Source organism: Aspergillus costaricaensis (assembly GCF_003184835.1).
Source record: "Aspergillus costaricaensis CBS 115574 unplaced genomic scaffold BO79scaffold_20, whole genome shotgun sequence".
Lineage (NCBI taxonomy): Eukaryota > Fungi > Ascomycota > Eurotiomycetes > Eurotiales > Aspergillaceae > Aspergillus > Aspergillus costaricensis.
The window spans coordinates 90,552-104,561 of NW_020291820.1; the positions used below are offsets into that span (position 1 = coordinate 90,552).

Genomic DNA, 14,010 nt, shown 5'->3' on the forward strand with positions numbered 1-14,010 from the left:
CCATGCAAATTTCAATGTGATTCCCCGGCACACACGTATTATGGTGCCATGTTATAACATTTCTCTGTTCATGAAGACTCGTGTCATCATTTCAAGGGTTGGTAACAACTAGTAATCCTTCTTACAGTGGTTCAAGAAGGGCTAATTACGCTTTAGCGTCATGTGTACCGATACTGCTAGCTTCTGTGACAGTCTAGTCCGTATCTATGGCAACGACTAACTACTATCATCATGCTTAACGGCTCAACCCTAATAGTAATTGAAAGAAGACGCAGTAAACGCAGTGGCTATTTCGAGGACAACGTACGGTTGTAGCACCTAATTGAAAGCACAAGTTAACGATACACTGAAGGGCATAATACATTGCGAGAAGCTGAAGGAGGACATACAAGCGTAGACAGCATCCCGTCTTCTTCCTGTAGTCAGATATCACCAAAGAATGACTTTCAGGGTATTGATTAGGATTTCTTAGTAGGTGTTAGGTACGGCCTGGCGATCCTCCTTCCTGAGTAATGCTCATGTGCAGAGCATGTACAACCCTGATTACCCATTACAGTGGAACTATTAATAACATGAACGAGCAGCTTATTTACAGACCATTAACCAGACTCAGCATGAGCTGGAAAGAAGGCCAGATAACGAGATTACATGACCAGGAAGGAAAGGATATCGAAAAAAGACAAAGGAAAATACAGCAGAAACGGCAGGAAAGATAGACTTGCTTTGCACAGGAGGATTGAAGTGTAGGGACATAGGGCGACACAGTAGCGAGTACTGATTATGTTGATATACCGTGACGGGGAGGCTTTTTGACATATTTATCATGAGGTGCGAAAGGGCGACAGGACACGGCACGTAGGCTCACTTCGTAGCCGAGGCCCTTGCGTTGAACAGTGTCTTTTGTTCGTACACGGGTGGTGCGCGGGTAAACGCAAAATGCGGACCCGGCCTTAAGATGAGACATATTTACCCCCGAGCAGCTTTCGGGCAGTCGGGACATTCTTCCATTCAACAGATGGCTGCAGTTCAGGAGTCTGACTGCCGGCCTCTTCGTCTGCAAAGGGATCAGAGCCCTTCACCAGATTAGTCGGGGAAGCGGTGCTAATTCCTAGACGGGATCCATCATCAAGCGTGTGAACCTCGAACTTGGCATCGACCTTGCCTTGTCGTGGCCAACTGGCTGTCGTCGAGAATCGGACCAGCAACTTGGCATCAGAGCCAGCCTTGACTTCAAGTTCAGGAATCTTCCAGGTCACTGCAGACTGCTTGCGACGGAATGTTGCACCGGTGTTCGGGTACATGACGGCTGCTGTGGCATGAGCCACTTCGCGCCCTTCCACAGGAGACGTGTCCAGATTTACTGTCAAAACCAGATTCCTGAGGGTAATTGAGCCTCCTGGCGCAGAGGTGAACGAGGAGTTGAGAGAATAGTAGATGATCGCACTGGCTTGGTGCTCTTCGAGATTCCACACTGGTTTGAAGATGACAGGGCAATAGGCTGCGGCAACGGAGGGTTCCATGTGTATTTGGTACTTGAAAGCTACCGTCGGCGAGGACCGAGCAATGCTAGCCAGGTTCACCTCATATTCACCCCTCTTTTCATCAAATTGATCCTTGCCTTTGTCTTCCGTCACGAAGTGCGGGTTTGCAGCCACCTTCTCAAGAATCTGGAAATTGTCAAGGCGAACCCGTGTGCTACCTGGAGTCACATCCGGTGTAGCATTGTATGCCAACGCAAGTTCTCCAACGACAAACGATTTGGATACCGCACCCTCAGTGAACCATGCACTGACTGTGTCTATGATAGATGCGTTCAGACCTGGCTCGTGAAGGTCGGGGTGCGAGACAGGACCCGGAGCACTATGTAGAGTATGAGACGAGCGAATTGAGGTCGTGTCGGACATGGCATGGTCATCTGTAGCCGTGCTAGGCGAGGCAACATGCCTGGCTTGCAAAGATGGAGAGGTTGGAGCGGACGTGTCCAAGGTTGATGGTATGGCAGGGAGGTCATTTCCTGGTGGAGGTGTAGGAATAAAGACAGTGTTACGGACATCGCGACGGCCACGTAAGGTTCCAGCATTTCGTCGGACACCACTCTGCTGAGCTCGCTGCATGGTAACATTAGCAACATGCGGTAGCAAAACATTCTACACATAAAACCCACCATTCTGAGCTGATTAGCCATATCATCCATCGCTTGCTTGGCTTGATCCTCGTCCTCAAAGATTGGCTGGTCTCGTATTGTCAAATTCATCCCGGGCTCCTCCAATCTGAGGAGATTATTAGCCAAAACAATACATTCTCAAAATGACAAAAACTGCTTACCCGGCCGCCTCTCTTTGGGCCCTGGTAATCTCGTCAATGGTCTCCGGACGCTCCGTGAAACCTTCTGAGTCGACTCGTGGCTGGTCGGTAGGTTAGCTTCGGGAATTCACTGACAAGTAATCTTTCCCACTTACCTCATTGCGTGACACGCCAGCAGCGGCAGTAATTTCTTCAGAAGGAGCTTCGTGAGATGTTGCTCCGTTGGCGGTAGCCGGTGCTGACTGGGGCATTGCAGTGGATGTCGCGCCAACAAATCCCTCATGCTCATGAGATTCACTCGAGATAGCTGGAGGCTCAGTATCCTGAGTAGTCATGGCAGTGCTGGGGCGCTCCATTCCTTCGGTTGGGGTCTCCGGAATCTGCAACTCGCGCGAATCACCCCTCTTAAAGGAGGCAAACGGACTGCGGTGTTTTTTATCGGAGAAGAAGGGACCAGCGCTAGAAGGCTGAACAATGCTCCTCCGTCGGTTCATGACGGTTCCCAGCCTTTTAAGGCCACCCAGGGGTGTATTGTGCCGGGGCTCGGGTGCTACGAGAAGGGCGTCAGAACTCCACATCGAGCGAATGGCACCAGAATACGGGGCTAGAGCAGTCGAAGATGCAAGATATGCTCACCTGGAGGTGTCCTAACTGGACCCGAATGTTCCGATCGCTGACTAGCAGCATCATCCTGCAGGCGTGGTGGAGGCGACAGAGGTGCTACTGGGGGAGGCGAGGTAGTTTGTTGTCTCCTCGGAACGACGGGTCTTCCGCCGTTAATTTTCGCAGCAAATGTCTTGATCTCATCTGCAGTCTCTACGTTCAGAAGAACGTTCAGACAGCTTTCAGCAGCCTGACGGCAGCGCTCAACCTGATCCGTCTCATGGGTCTCCAATTGAGTGAGAGCATCTCGCAGGTGATTGAGACGGCCCTCATCTGCTGCTTGAAGCTGTTCGAAGACAAATGGCGCTCTGGAATCCCATTGCTGGCTAATTTCTTCTGCGGCGGCGACGGCGCTAGCCAGCTTATCGGCACCCTTCGGGCCCTTCTCCCTGGCCTTTTCTACTTTCTTCTGGGATGCTTCGTAGTTCTTGGCCAGTCCCGCAAGGTCGCTCTGGATACCAGTCATGGAAGACAATTCCCGATTTTTGGTGCTATACTCTCGCAGCGGACGTTCCACGTCCTCCTCGATTTTGTGGGCGAAAGTTTCGTGCGAAGAGGCGATCGATTCGGTGGCAGTGATAATGCGCTGCCACGGTATCTGGAAGACACTGTTCATGAAACTACTGTTAGTACAAGAATTGCAAACCCAAAGAATAATTTGAAAAGCCGGTCGTACCCGAGCGCTGCGCCATTGTCCAACTGTGGCCGATGCGCAAGTTTCCGCAGCCCTTGGGCATACAATTCTTCAATGCGACGACGTTCCTATGAATTGGAAGATAGGTGTAAGCCACAGGAAGCGTATTCTACATATATCTTCAAGTAGAAGAGCAAACAGCTTACCTGGAGCCAGTCCGCGATGTCCGCATTGACTTTGTTTATGATGCGAATGCGATCATTGAGTACACTTGTAGCTTGGCCGGGCTGCAAAGAGGCCTGCAATATTGACGAGCAAATACCAGGTTAGATGTGTCTGGACATGGTAGGAAGTGGAAGTTGGGAGGACAGGGAGAAAAAAAGATAGGTGGGGTTATCTGGGGTCGAGGGGATCGTACCAGCAACGCTGGATACTCCTGCCGTGAGAGTTCCATCACTACACATAGGTCACAACCTTAGCAGAACGAGGGTCGGGGGCGCATAATAAGGAGGAATGAGACTGGGAAGGGATGAGCATCGAATGGGGGAGGCGATTGGACGAAACACCACGCGGAACCGGGGGAAGGTTCAACAAGCAACGGAGGACAGCTGGAGTCGGAGGGAAGAGGATGTGATGGCCGATGGCTGATGGCTGATGACGATGATGGGTTGCAACGCCGGAACAACTGGGGCGGAGGTGCCGAATCGGCCCATGCCGCTCTCGGTAAGGCGCCACGGGAGTGTCACATGTCCGTCTGTCCGCCTTTTTTTGAGTTATTATGATAACAATTATATAATAACGGGGTATCTTTAAATAATTATCTACTATACTACTTACTAGTAGAATTAGTGGATAGATTGAATCTATCATCTTTCATCTGTGACCTATCTCTCTCTCTATATATTTCTATATATCTCTATCTATCATGGCCACCCCCGATTGGAAAAAGACCCTTGGCTTCACAGATCGATTGTCTGCCATTCAATCGCTGTAAGTCTACTATCACCGGTGATCTCTCCCTGCATTGCGCTCTCTTATGTGTATTTTGAAGGAGTTGCTTCTGATACCCTTCAGTACTACCGCTTACCAGCGAGCTTCTTCCTCTGCTGCGTTCGCTGAAGCTCAGTCTCAAGCGAAGCGCTTCGAGACCGAAGCTTACGATCAAGCTGCATCAAAGGAGGAATATGACAGGCTATGTCAAGGAGCCATTGACAAAGCAGAGTCTTTGGGATCGGTTGCTCCCATCATCAGCAGCCCAGATCAACCTCAGAACGACACCGACGAAGACCACTGGGAAGGGGGCCAAACCATCGGCCCATACCAATCATGTCTCCATCACTTCGATGGCCTCCATTCCATGATCTTTAAGTCCAAGAATACCGACGGTAGCTTAGTGGCAGTCAAGGTCACTATACCTCACATGTTAACCCCACCACATGATGCTAAACGTGAGGTTCAACTTCTTCGTGATGCGGCTAGTCCTCGCGTAGTGCCTTTGCTGGACACTTTCAGCCTAGACGAGGGGCGACTAATCCTCGTGTTTCCTTTCATGAAATATGATCTGGAGCAACTACTTCGGCGAGATGCGTTGACTGCGGCGCAGACCAAGTCTCATCTGCGGGATATGTTCAGCGCATTAGCACATATCCACAAGCTGGGAATTATACACCGAGATATCAAGCCTTCCAATATTCTGCTTGATTCTCCTGAAGGACCGGCATATCTCGCAGACTTTGGGATTACATGGAAAGAAGGAAGCAAGGGATCTGAGCCTGCGGATCAAAAAATCACAGATGTTGGAACTACCTGTTACCGCCCCCCTGAGATTCTATTCGGCTTCAAGGCATATGGGACTGCTCTTGATCTTTGGGCAGCCGGTTGTGTTGTTGCCGAAGCGGTGGCTGTTGGGCATACGCAATTATTCGACTCGGGACCGGTGGGAAGCGACCTCTCACTCATCCAGTCAATCTTCACGACCCTGGGGACACCGGATGAAAAGACATGGCCTGTATGCAATCGAATTACCCCTTTCCTGTTGAGATGATATCAGGATATCGTGCTGATCGAAGTCAATCATAGGAGACGCAGAGTCTACCCGACTGGGGGAAGGTAGAATTCTACAAGTACCCTGCTAAACAATGGGACGAAATCCTTAGAGGGGCTTCTACCAAAGCCCGTAGCCTTGTCAGTGAACTGGTGCGCTATGAGAGCGGTCAGCGGTTGTCCGCAGAAGAGGTATGTGAAGACGAAAAGACAAACCGACGGATTTGACGAACCATCTCTTACAATGAAAACAGGCCTTGAAACATCCTTATTTCTCGAGTTCCTAAATCTTCAATATCCAATATCCTTCTTCGAACCCCTTATTGAAGAGACGGCCACTGCGGCGATCCTTCACATGACTACACCACAGCAAAAATGCGATCTACATGGCTTTACGGGCTTCTCTTGAGCGTTCGCAGGCTGCCCCATTGGTGTGCCCACTATAGAACTCGCTAGGCGTTTCAGCACCCCGACAGACCGAAGTGCTGCAGACATTGTAGCAAGGAGCTGCTAACGCCCGTCAGGCATTAGCCTCGGCAGTAAGGCGAGAGAGTCCGGAGATTTCTGAAGGCGGGAGTATTATTATTAGTGTGGGCTGATATTCAGACAGCTGGCTAGCGCGGATTATTAGGCCGGAACCGAACGGGGGAGCACCGGTTAAATTTTGGAATCATTCCAAACAAAGACTGACGGGGTACGATTGTTCTGCTGGCCCTAGGGGTGTATTCAGATGACAGTGTAGACCTTTAAAAAAGGAAGGAAGGAATATGGAAGAGGAAACAGAGTTGAGAGTTGAGACCAAGTATGAGTAGTGTATCGGAATTATGATCTGATCCCAGGTATTTGACGCATGCAAGGGCAGCATGCTTTGTTTAGGCTAGGCTCGCGAGGCTGCACGAACGTGGTGCTGCACCACAGCTACTATCAAAGCCAATCCCGGTGCGATGTTCAACAGCGGAAGGCAATTCCATTTGTCGGCCATGCACAAGGGTCGGACACTCGGAGGGAACCTACCTACAAAGTAACGTACCACCCCACTATCGCAGCCATTGGATGATTGTCATTTGCCAGGAGAAGCCGTGGTCAGGGTGGATGTGGGTAACGCTAGGAAGGACCGGAGTTCAAGAAGGGGCTTGGCTAATTAATGAGCGGTGGCTCAGGGACCACCCAATGAATGAGAAAGTGAAGATCTCGTTTAATGCAACGGCGCTGGATCAAAATCCATTCAGCTTTGAAAACTTTGCATTTCCGCTAACGAGGTTAGTCATGGAATGATATCGTTGGGTTGTCAGTAGTCTAGTTGCTCAGAAGGGAGGTACCTAATGAGTTCAGAGTGACTACACTCAAACCCATGTCAAGAGAAAGACTGAGCAGGTAGCAGTTCATCTCAGTGAGCGTGCATAAGGCCATCTGGTGTATCCCCTGTGTGAACGCCTTCAACGATGTACTGGTTCGGGAGCCGGGGGAGAAGAAATGATGATCGAGGGGTTCGGCCCACACTAGCATCCATTTGTAGCCAGTATTCGCATTGCCTGTGATGCAGTTGTGCAGGAGAGAGTTTTGGGGGGGGGGGGTTTGGGGGGGGGGGGGAAAGAAGCGGGAGGTTCGGCAACCTCGTGATTCCTCTTGTGACGGTCAGAAAACCAGGAACCGTATCAAAATAGGACGAATCAGCGGGATGAAGTGCCTGAGGGTTGAGCGGGACAAACCCCGTGATCCCCGCCTCAGCATGTTAGCGCAGACCAGGGCATACAGGCTGATACGCAGTTCTAATTGGCGGAGAGCCCCTCTTTTATGCTTTGACCTTCATTTCGTTTAACTGTGGTTCCCGTAAGATGGTAATTTACCCGTATTTGGGAGCGATGCTCTCTTTCCCAGTACTTACTCTCGTCTTTGGGTCCCCTTCACTCTCTTTTTAGTTGGTTCACCACCTTCACTTCTCGCAAGCCCACGCTTGGGCGTGCTCACCTTCCCATCCATCCTTTTACTCTCCCTCCTTTCGTGCCTCTCGTCCTTCCTTTTGACCTTCGCGGCCTGGAAGCTCGCTGTCCTTCGTTTCAACCGATCTAGATCGGATGTGGCCCAGCCCTTTTTGAACTATATCTGGGGATTCTCAGACTTCCATTCTTTCCCCTCCCACATTCTTTTTAAACGCGCTTGCGCCCCTTATACGCCACTACGCGACTAGCTTATCTTGTCGGTGGTGTCAGAGACAACAAAGTAAAGCGATCTGTGTCACATATCATATCAACTGGTATCCGTTCTTTGATGCCAGTGAAACTACTCACAGACACTCTTTATCATTGAGCCTGCGTTCACATATATCTGCCTATTTTCTGCATTTGCTGTGTAGATACGGTACAAGTACGCGGGGCACCAATACATTCCCGTCACATTTGACTCTACTCTAGCTTACCACTAGAGGCCCAGTTAATTGCAGAATAGTTACAAGGCGCACAAGCCCTAAACTACCTCAACCATGGTGCATGCGCATGCGCACCGTGACCGTGTGCCCCATTTGAAGGGCCGAAGCCCGGAAAATGATGCGGTGACAGTGGTCTATGTGACTATGAGTGCGGATTTTGATGGACCTGTTGGAGGCTATGTCACGGGAAGCAAGACTTCCTCAGAAAGCAGCAAGAACACAGCTGTTGGTATCGGCGCTCCTGTTAAAGCATCGAAATCGTCCTCGACCGCAAAAGAGACCGAGACGGCCGAGACGACTGAGGCAGCAGCAACACAGACAAAGGCTGAGACTCATGCTACCGCCACGAAGACTGCTGAGACCGCTGAGACCGGAATCACAACGGCACCCCAGCCAACAACCACCGAGGCGACCAAAGAGACGCAAAGCACGAGCCAAGATGAGACTACATCGGCAAATAGGACTACCTTTCAGACCAGTACTTCGTCTGCTACGTCTTCGGACTTATCTTCCGTATCCTCCCAAGGCAAGGCGGGACTGGAAAGTTCCGATGTCACTGGGTCCTCTGCGTCAGCATCCGCAACTGCAGTTTCGGGATCAGGAGGGCTCTCTGGAGGTGCGAAAGCCGGCATTGCTATCGGTGTGATATTGGCGGTTGGCGTGGTTGCAGGTCTCGTCCTTCTCTGGGTCCGAAAGAAGAAACAGGAACAGAAAATCCAAAAGGAAGTAGCCGAAGATGAGAAGTTCTGGGGTTCAGATCCTGTCGCGCCACCACCACCTCCTCCGAAGCCCGAGCCGAAGAGTTCCCTGGATCCACCTCAACTCCAAGTCCGTCCAGTCACACAGTTTGCGCCATTCGCATCAGAATTCAGTGCTGGTGCTGGCTCTGCGGGCCCCTCTACGGTTGCTGCCGACGCTGCCGTCGCCTCCGGAGCAGTCGTTGCTTCAGGTGCAGCTGGCACACGCAACCTGACTGGAAATACCTCGCCGGTTCACACACCACAATCAAGTACCGCCAGTGCAAACCCCTTCAATGATCCAATCAATCCATTCAGTCACCCTTCCGAGGTCTCTCCACCTTCTACGTCCCACGGCTCCGTTACACAGCTTGGCTCCGTCCCAGAAGAATCTGCGGCTGCTGATCCCGCTGCAGAAGCAGCCACGGCAACCGGAATCGCTGTGACTGGTGTTGTAGCTGGTGCTGCTGTGGCCGCGGTTGCAGCCTCCAGCGCGTCAGATAAGGAGTTGCCCATTCGTCCTGAAAGTTCTATATCCAGCGTCTCATCTGAATCCAATTCCACCAATACTGGCCCAGATGGTCCTTCTAATGCCAATGCGGCCCCGGCTTCAGCTGCTCCTGCGGTCTCTCCTGTTCATTCATCTGAAGCGGCTGGACCAGTTCCAGTTCCAGTTCCAGTTCCCGCTCCCGCTCCTGCTCCTGCTCCTGCCCCATCCAATGTGCATCGCGTGCACTTGGATTTCGCCCCTTCAATGGCCGATGAACTGGAGCTACATGCTGGGGATCTCGTCAGACTCCTGCACGAGTACGACGATGGATGGGCTCTTTGTATTCGTATGGACCGCTCTCAACAAGGTGTTGTCCCTCGCTCATGTCTTTCCTCGCGTCCTTTGATGCCCCGGATGGGCCCGCCCCCGGGTGCTGCCCCTGGACCCCGAGGCCCTAATAGCCCCACGCCGGCTGGAAACATGATGCCGATGCCACGCTTTTATCCTCAAGAAGGTCGTCCAATGTCACCGGCTCGCCCAATGTCACCGGCTCGCCCAATGTCACCGGCTCGCCCAATGTCACCGGCCCGCCCCATGTCACCGGCCCGCCCCATGTCACCGGCTCGTCCAATGTCGCCGGCCCGCCCAATGCCTCCCGCTCACCCTGGTTACGCCGGTCCTCCGCAGCCGCAGCCGTATACTCAGCGTCCTATGTCTCCGGCGCAGTTCCCACAACCTCCAAGATCTTTCTCTCCCGGTCCCGGTCCGATGGTTCCTAGGTCTCTGAGCCCTGGGCCCTACGGACCCCCGGGAATGCAAGGTCCCCGGATGCCAGTCAACCAACGGATGCGTAGCAACAGCACAGGAGGTGTGGCTGGACCGAACGCTCGAATGACAGGACTATCCGGACCGAGTCCTCTCGGAACTCCGCTCGGTCCAACTTCCATGCATCTAGCATCCCTGCATCCATCTGTCAACGCTGCACCAGCTTCGGCCACCATTGAGACAGTCGCTCCTGAACATAGCCATGAGTGACGGGTCGTCTCAATGCCGAGCACTTGATACCATCATATGCCACGAGTGTCAACTGAACGCCGCTGGGCGGACGAACCTGCCACGATAAACACTGTATGCGTCTGCGACGAACGCTTCCTTACTGGATTGCGTTCCAAGTTTCATGAACATCCAACGCTTCCGGTCACGCGTTCCCTCATTGTTCTTTTCTTTTCTCATGCTGGTTTCATAATTGAAGCATACGAAACTATGTGTCTGGATACTTCTTTTTCTTCTTCTATCTTTACTTCTACTTCATGTGAATGACTCTTATACCACTTGTTACCCTTTTTCATTGGCCTTGATACCTCCTGCTTTCCTTTCTTTTCACTATGCACAAACGAAAATGCAAATTAACTGTCTCTGAACCTGATCACTCTCTTAACTTTCTTCTGCGGGACACTTATGGACAAATTATAGATGAAGAAAGGCATGAGGTCGACAGGTTACTGGGCTATTTACTGTTTTGGGCGCTTCAATGTCTTGGGATTAATGATGTGCTCAAGATGGAGAATTTATTGCTACATAGTACTTAGATTACCAATCAAGAATAAATACAGTATTTAAATCACGGAATACGCTTCTTACGTAGTTTATGGATCAGACAACTGGCATTAACGGCCAGGCAGTCATGGAAACGTAGCTCGCTTGATATTGACATTCCCATTTCGTCCCGTTCGGAGTCATCAACATCAGTCCGTTTTTGTTAATCTATATATCCAGATGCTATGTCAAACATTTATCATATCCCCGCTAATGGAAATGAACACAATAGATACAAATCAGTCCAGGAACGAAGAATGACTTCTCTATATGCCTACCAAGTCTGCTCTGTCTTTCCGCTATCAAAGATGCGGAACCCCGCCACTTGCCAGAAGCAAATTCACAATACTAATAATGCCCTCGCCAAGGATCAATCCCGACGCAAGGACAACAACAGATGAAGAGGCGGAATCCGCCTCTTTAGCAGCTGCCTGCTGCTGGTTATGAAGCCCGGTTGAAGATCCCGCACGCCCTTCGGCCGTCCATGAGTCGGATAAGTTTGTTTGGGTGTCGTCGGTGCTCGGGTCCGGCCCGCCGGCGGCGACTTTGTTCGAATGTCGCCGGGCCCACCACCAGGCAATTAACCCGCCGATGGCACGGGCTAAAGTGAAGGACGGAACGTTGAAAATTCCCACCGCTACGGCAATGCCGCCGGGAATAAAATCCTTCCAGGGGGCGGAGACATCTCTGCGACCGCCGTTGGCGATCGGCGATGAGGCGACAATGCGGAGGATGGTGATGGCTACGAAGATGATTCCGGCGACAAGAGATGCTTGCCATGCCATCGGTGGAAGGCCTTGGCCGGTGACTAGGCGGGCCGTGAAGATCCAGACGTATGCGGTGGGAGTTTGGAACATCGGACCGGGGACTTCGTATACGTTCACGTACATTTTGTAGACGGCGGTGGAGAGCACGGCGCCGACAAGACTGCCGATCATTTGGCCGTAGAATTGGGCCTTGGGGCTGGCACCAAGGAGATGTCCGGTTTTGAGATCCTGCATCATGTCTCCGGCTTGAAGGGCACCGGACTCGGATACGGCACCGGCGAGGAGGTTGGTGACTAAGGCGGTACGGCGGGAAAAGTGAGAGGCGGGTGTAGCCAGGGAGAAGAGCAACTGGGTTAGTTTGCTGATTCCGGAGACGGGGTTCAAGTCTGTTTCCCCAAGGGCGCGGACGCCCATGATGGAAAGGAGGACTGCCAGCAGGGTGGCAAGGCTGGAAAGCAGTGGAGACATTATGTCGCCAAATACGAAGTGCATGCAGACGACGTTGAGAATCAAAGTTAGAGGGAGGAGTATGATGACTGTTCGGTTGGATATAAGCTGGGATGGAGGCGCATCTTCATCCGCATCATCAACGGCGCTGTGTCTCCCGATAGAAGGGACAGTATGGCTCGGCACAGAAGACACCTCAGTGATGGGACTCAGAGCGGAATAAGATATGTACGAGTGATGATTGGAGGTTGTCGAGCCTCCAGATAGAACCCTCCGTCCAGAGCGGCTGTGGAGGAGCTTGTCTTTCATATTCGAAGCACGGGGTATTAGAGGCCTCACAACCAGCCAGCCAAGACTGACAAGAGAGTCGGCAAGCATAATGGCCAGTGAGATCCAGACGATCCAAGCCTTACTTCCATCTTCCCAACTGTCCACAGGCCCCGGGGCCCATCCGCGAGCCTTTGCAAGTGGCGAAAGAACACCCCAACCCAAGAATGCACCGAAGAGCATATGCATACAGGTCGAGGGGCCCATGATAATGCCCTGGCCAACATATGCGGGCGACGGATTCAGGGTCCAGAGCCAATTCTTAGCCAGATAAAGTCCCAGAATAGGAATATCGCGGACTTGGGGGACGAAATAGGAGAAAAGGGTCTGGCCTATTGTCAGTTGTAGATCCAATGTTCCCAGGCAATGAGCCTTACATAAATCCCGGACACCGCGAAGGCGCCCACCAGGAGACGCATCTTGGACCTCCAGTCCTCTTGGACATTGCTATCATCACCAGAGCTGGCGTTGCCCAGCAGAACGCCGGTTTCCTCGGGTTCATGCGCCAAAGTCGATGCGTAGGATCTCTCCTCACGCCGTATGACACCCTCAACATCAGTCACCCGCTTTTTCGACTTCTCGTCGCCCTGGCCACTTCCGTGCAGCACCCTCAGCATCAAGGCTGAGGCTGTCCCACTCGGGAACTTCAACTTTTCCCGAACGATCACCTCCTTCCTCAGTGGGACGGCGAAAACGACGCCGAATAGGCAAACCCCCAAGCTCCAGAGGACGAGCTTCCAAAAGTTCAGCTTCAGAGGTCCGCCTTCGCCGGTACCACCATCTCCCGACGGGCCATCTTCGCCATCTTTGATCAGAAATTCCAATGCCGGGATGACCCCGACGAACCCACAGCCCAGCGGCATGGTCCCCACCGCCCCTGCTACTGTTTGTATGAGGACGTTCTCGATGGGTGTGAATGGATACGACAGGTATTTGGAGAAGACCTTGAAGACGGAGAAGCCGATTAGGGCAGATGGCATGGCCATGGTGCTGATCCATCCTGTCTGCAGTCCAAAGTATGTGTTGGAGAAGGTAATGAGAGCGCCGATAAGAAGGCCGACGAGCAGGGATCGCGTGGTGAAGCTTTGCGGGGAGGTTGCGGAGGAGCGAGAATCATCGGCGAAGGCTGTCCGGTCACCAAAGTCGACGGAGGACGTTAGCGGGGAGCCATCTCGGACTGCCCCATCCTCTTGACGGTCGCTGTTGGAGGCATTGCCTGCCATGGTGATGGATTGGTAGTTCATCGGATGCCGTCGCGGTTCAGGTTAGTCGAGCCAGCACGAGAGGAGGGCTCTCCTGTCACTGAAGAAGGAAAAGTCGGATCAACGAGCCATCACGCAAGGGACGGAGCGGAAAGCGGGGAGATAAGAGTAAGCCGCGAGGATGGCTGGGGAATCGATTGATGGAGCGATCGATAGCGCGATGGAGAAGCATCGCAGCTCATCCGATGATTAGTTGAGGATTCGCCATCATTTGCAGGCCCGATAACAGGCTGACTCAGCCTGCGATAAGAAGCACCCAAACAAAGAGAAAGAGAGCATCATCATCATCATCCACTCCTTTTGAGCTATGCTTGA

The 14,010-nt window shown here is 52.2% G+C and overlaps 4 protein-coding genes across 4 annotated transcripts; 2 read left to right on the forward strand and 2 right to left on the reverse strand.

The window, feature by feature from the left end:
* Positions 1 to 456: 456 nt before the first annotated feature.
* On the reverse strand, positions 457 to 4,207 carry BO79DRAFT_175112 (uncharacterized protein). Its single transcript, XM_025679778.1, has 8 exons — positions 4,020 to 4,207; positions 3,808 to 3,900; positions 3,644 to 3,729; positions 2,941 to 3,575; positions 2,460 to 2,854; positions 2,326 to 2,405; positions 2,165 to 2,270; positions 457 to 2,108 (listed from the first exon to the last, which is right to left on the reverse strand). The coding sequence occupies exons 1-8, from the start codon at positions 4,053 to 4,055 to the stop codon at positions 951 to 953; spliced, it is 2,589 nt and encodes an 862-aa protein (XP_025538368.1). The 5' UTR covers positions 4,056 to 4,207; the 3' UTR covers positions 457 to 950.
* Positions 4,208 to 4,526: 319 nt separating this feature from the next.
* On the forward strand, positions 4,527 to 5,931 carry BO79DRAFT_150529 (putative cell division protein kinase (Ctk1); the record flags this gene model as incomplete). The annotated part of the gene is made up of 4 exons (XM_025678626.1): positions 4,527 to 4,591; positions 4,676 to 5,609; positions 5,681 to 5,836; positions 5,899 to 5,931. 4 exons carry the CDS (start codon positions 4,527 to 4,529, stop codon positions 5,929 to 5,931), a joined length of 1,188 nt encoding a protein of 395 aa, XP_025538369.1.
* A 2,047-nt stretch (positions 5,932 to 7,978) lies between these two features.
* BO79DRAFT_28462 (SH3 domain protein) lies at positions 7,979 to 10,506 on the forward strand. Its single transcript, XM_025688263.1, has one exon. It carries the CDS (start codon positions 8,124 to 8,126, stop codon positions 10,329 to 10,331), a length of 2,208 nt encoding a protein of 735 aa, XP_025538370.1. The 5' UTR covers positions 7,979 to 8,123; the 3' UTR covers positions 10,332 to 10,506.
* A 513-nt stretch (positions 10,507 to 11,019) lies between these two features.
* BO79DRAFT_246093 (OPT family oligopeptide transporter) lies at positions 11,020 to 13,702 on the reverse strand. Its single transcript, XM_025685523.1, has 2 exons — positions 12,811 to 13,702; positions 11,020 to 12,760 (listed from the first exon to the last, which is right to left on the reverse strand). The coding sequence occupies exons 1-2, from the start codon at positions 13,675 to 13,677 to the stop codon at positions 11,195 to 11,197; spliced, it is 2,433 nt and encodes an 810-aa protein (XP_025538371.1). The 5' UTR covers positions 13,678 to 13,702; the 3' UTR covers positions 11,020 to 11,194.
* Between the last annotated feature and the right edge of the window lie 308 nt (positions 13,703 to 14,010).

Coding starts and splice junctions, on each gene's coding strand:
- BO79DRAFT_175112 (XM_025679778.1), bottom strand. CDS start 4,055: ATGGAACTCTCACGGCAGGAGTATCCAGCGTTGCTG. Junction 2,406..2,459: donor CTGGCGTGTCACGCAATGAG/GTAAGTGGGAAA, acceptor CCTACCGACCAG/CCACGAGTCGACTCAGAAGG. Junction 2,271..2,325: donor GCCCAAAGAGAGGCGGCCGG/GTAAGCAGTTTT, acceptor TAATCTCCTCAG/ATTGGAGGAGCCCGGGATGA.
- BO79DRAFT_28462 (XM_025688263.1), top strand. CDS start 8,124: ATGGTGCATGCGCATGCGCACCGTGACCGTGTGCCCCATTTGAAGGGC.
- BO79DRAFT_246093 (XM_025685523.1), bottom strand. CDS start 13,677: ATGAACTACCAATCCATCACCATGGCAGGCAATGCCTCCAACAGCGAC. Junction 12,761..12,810: donor TCGCGGTGTCCGGGATTTAT/GTAAGGCTCATT, acceptor ACAATAGGCCAG/ACCCTTTTCTCCTATTTCGT.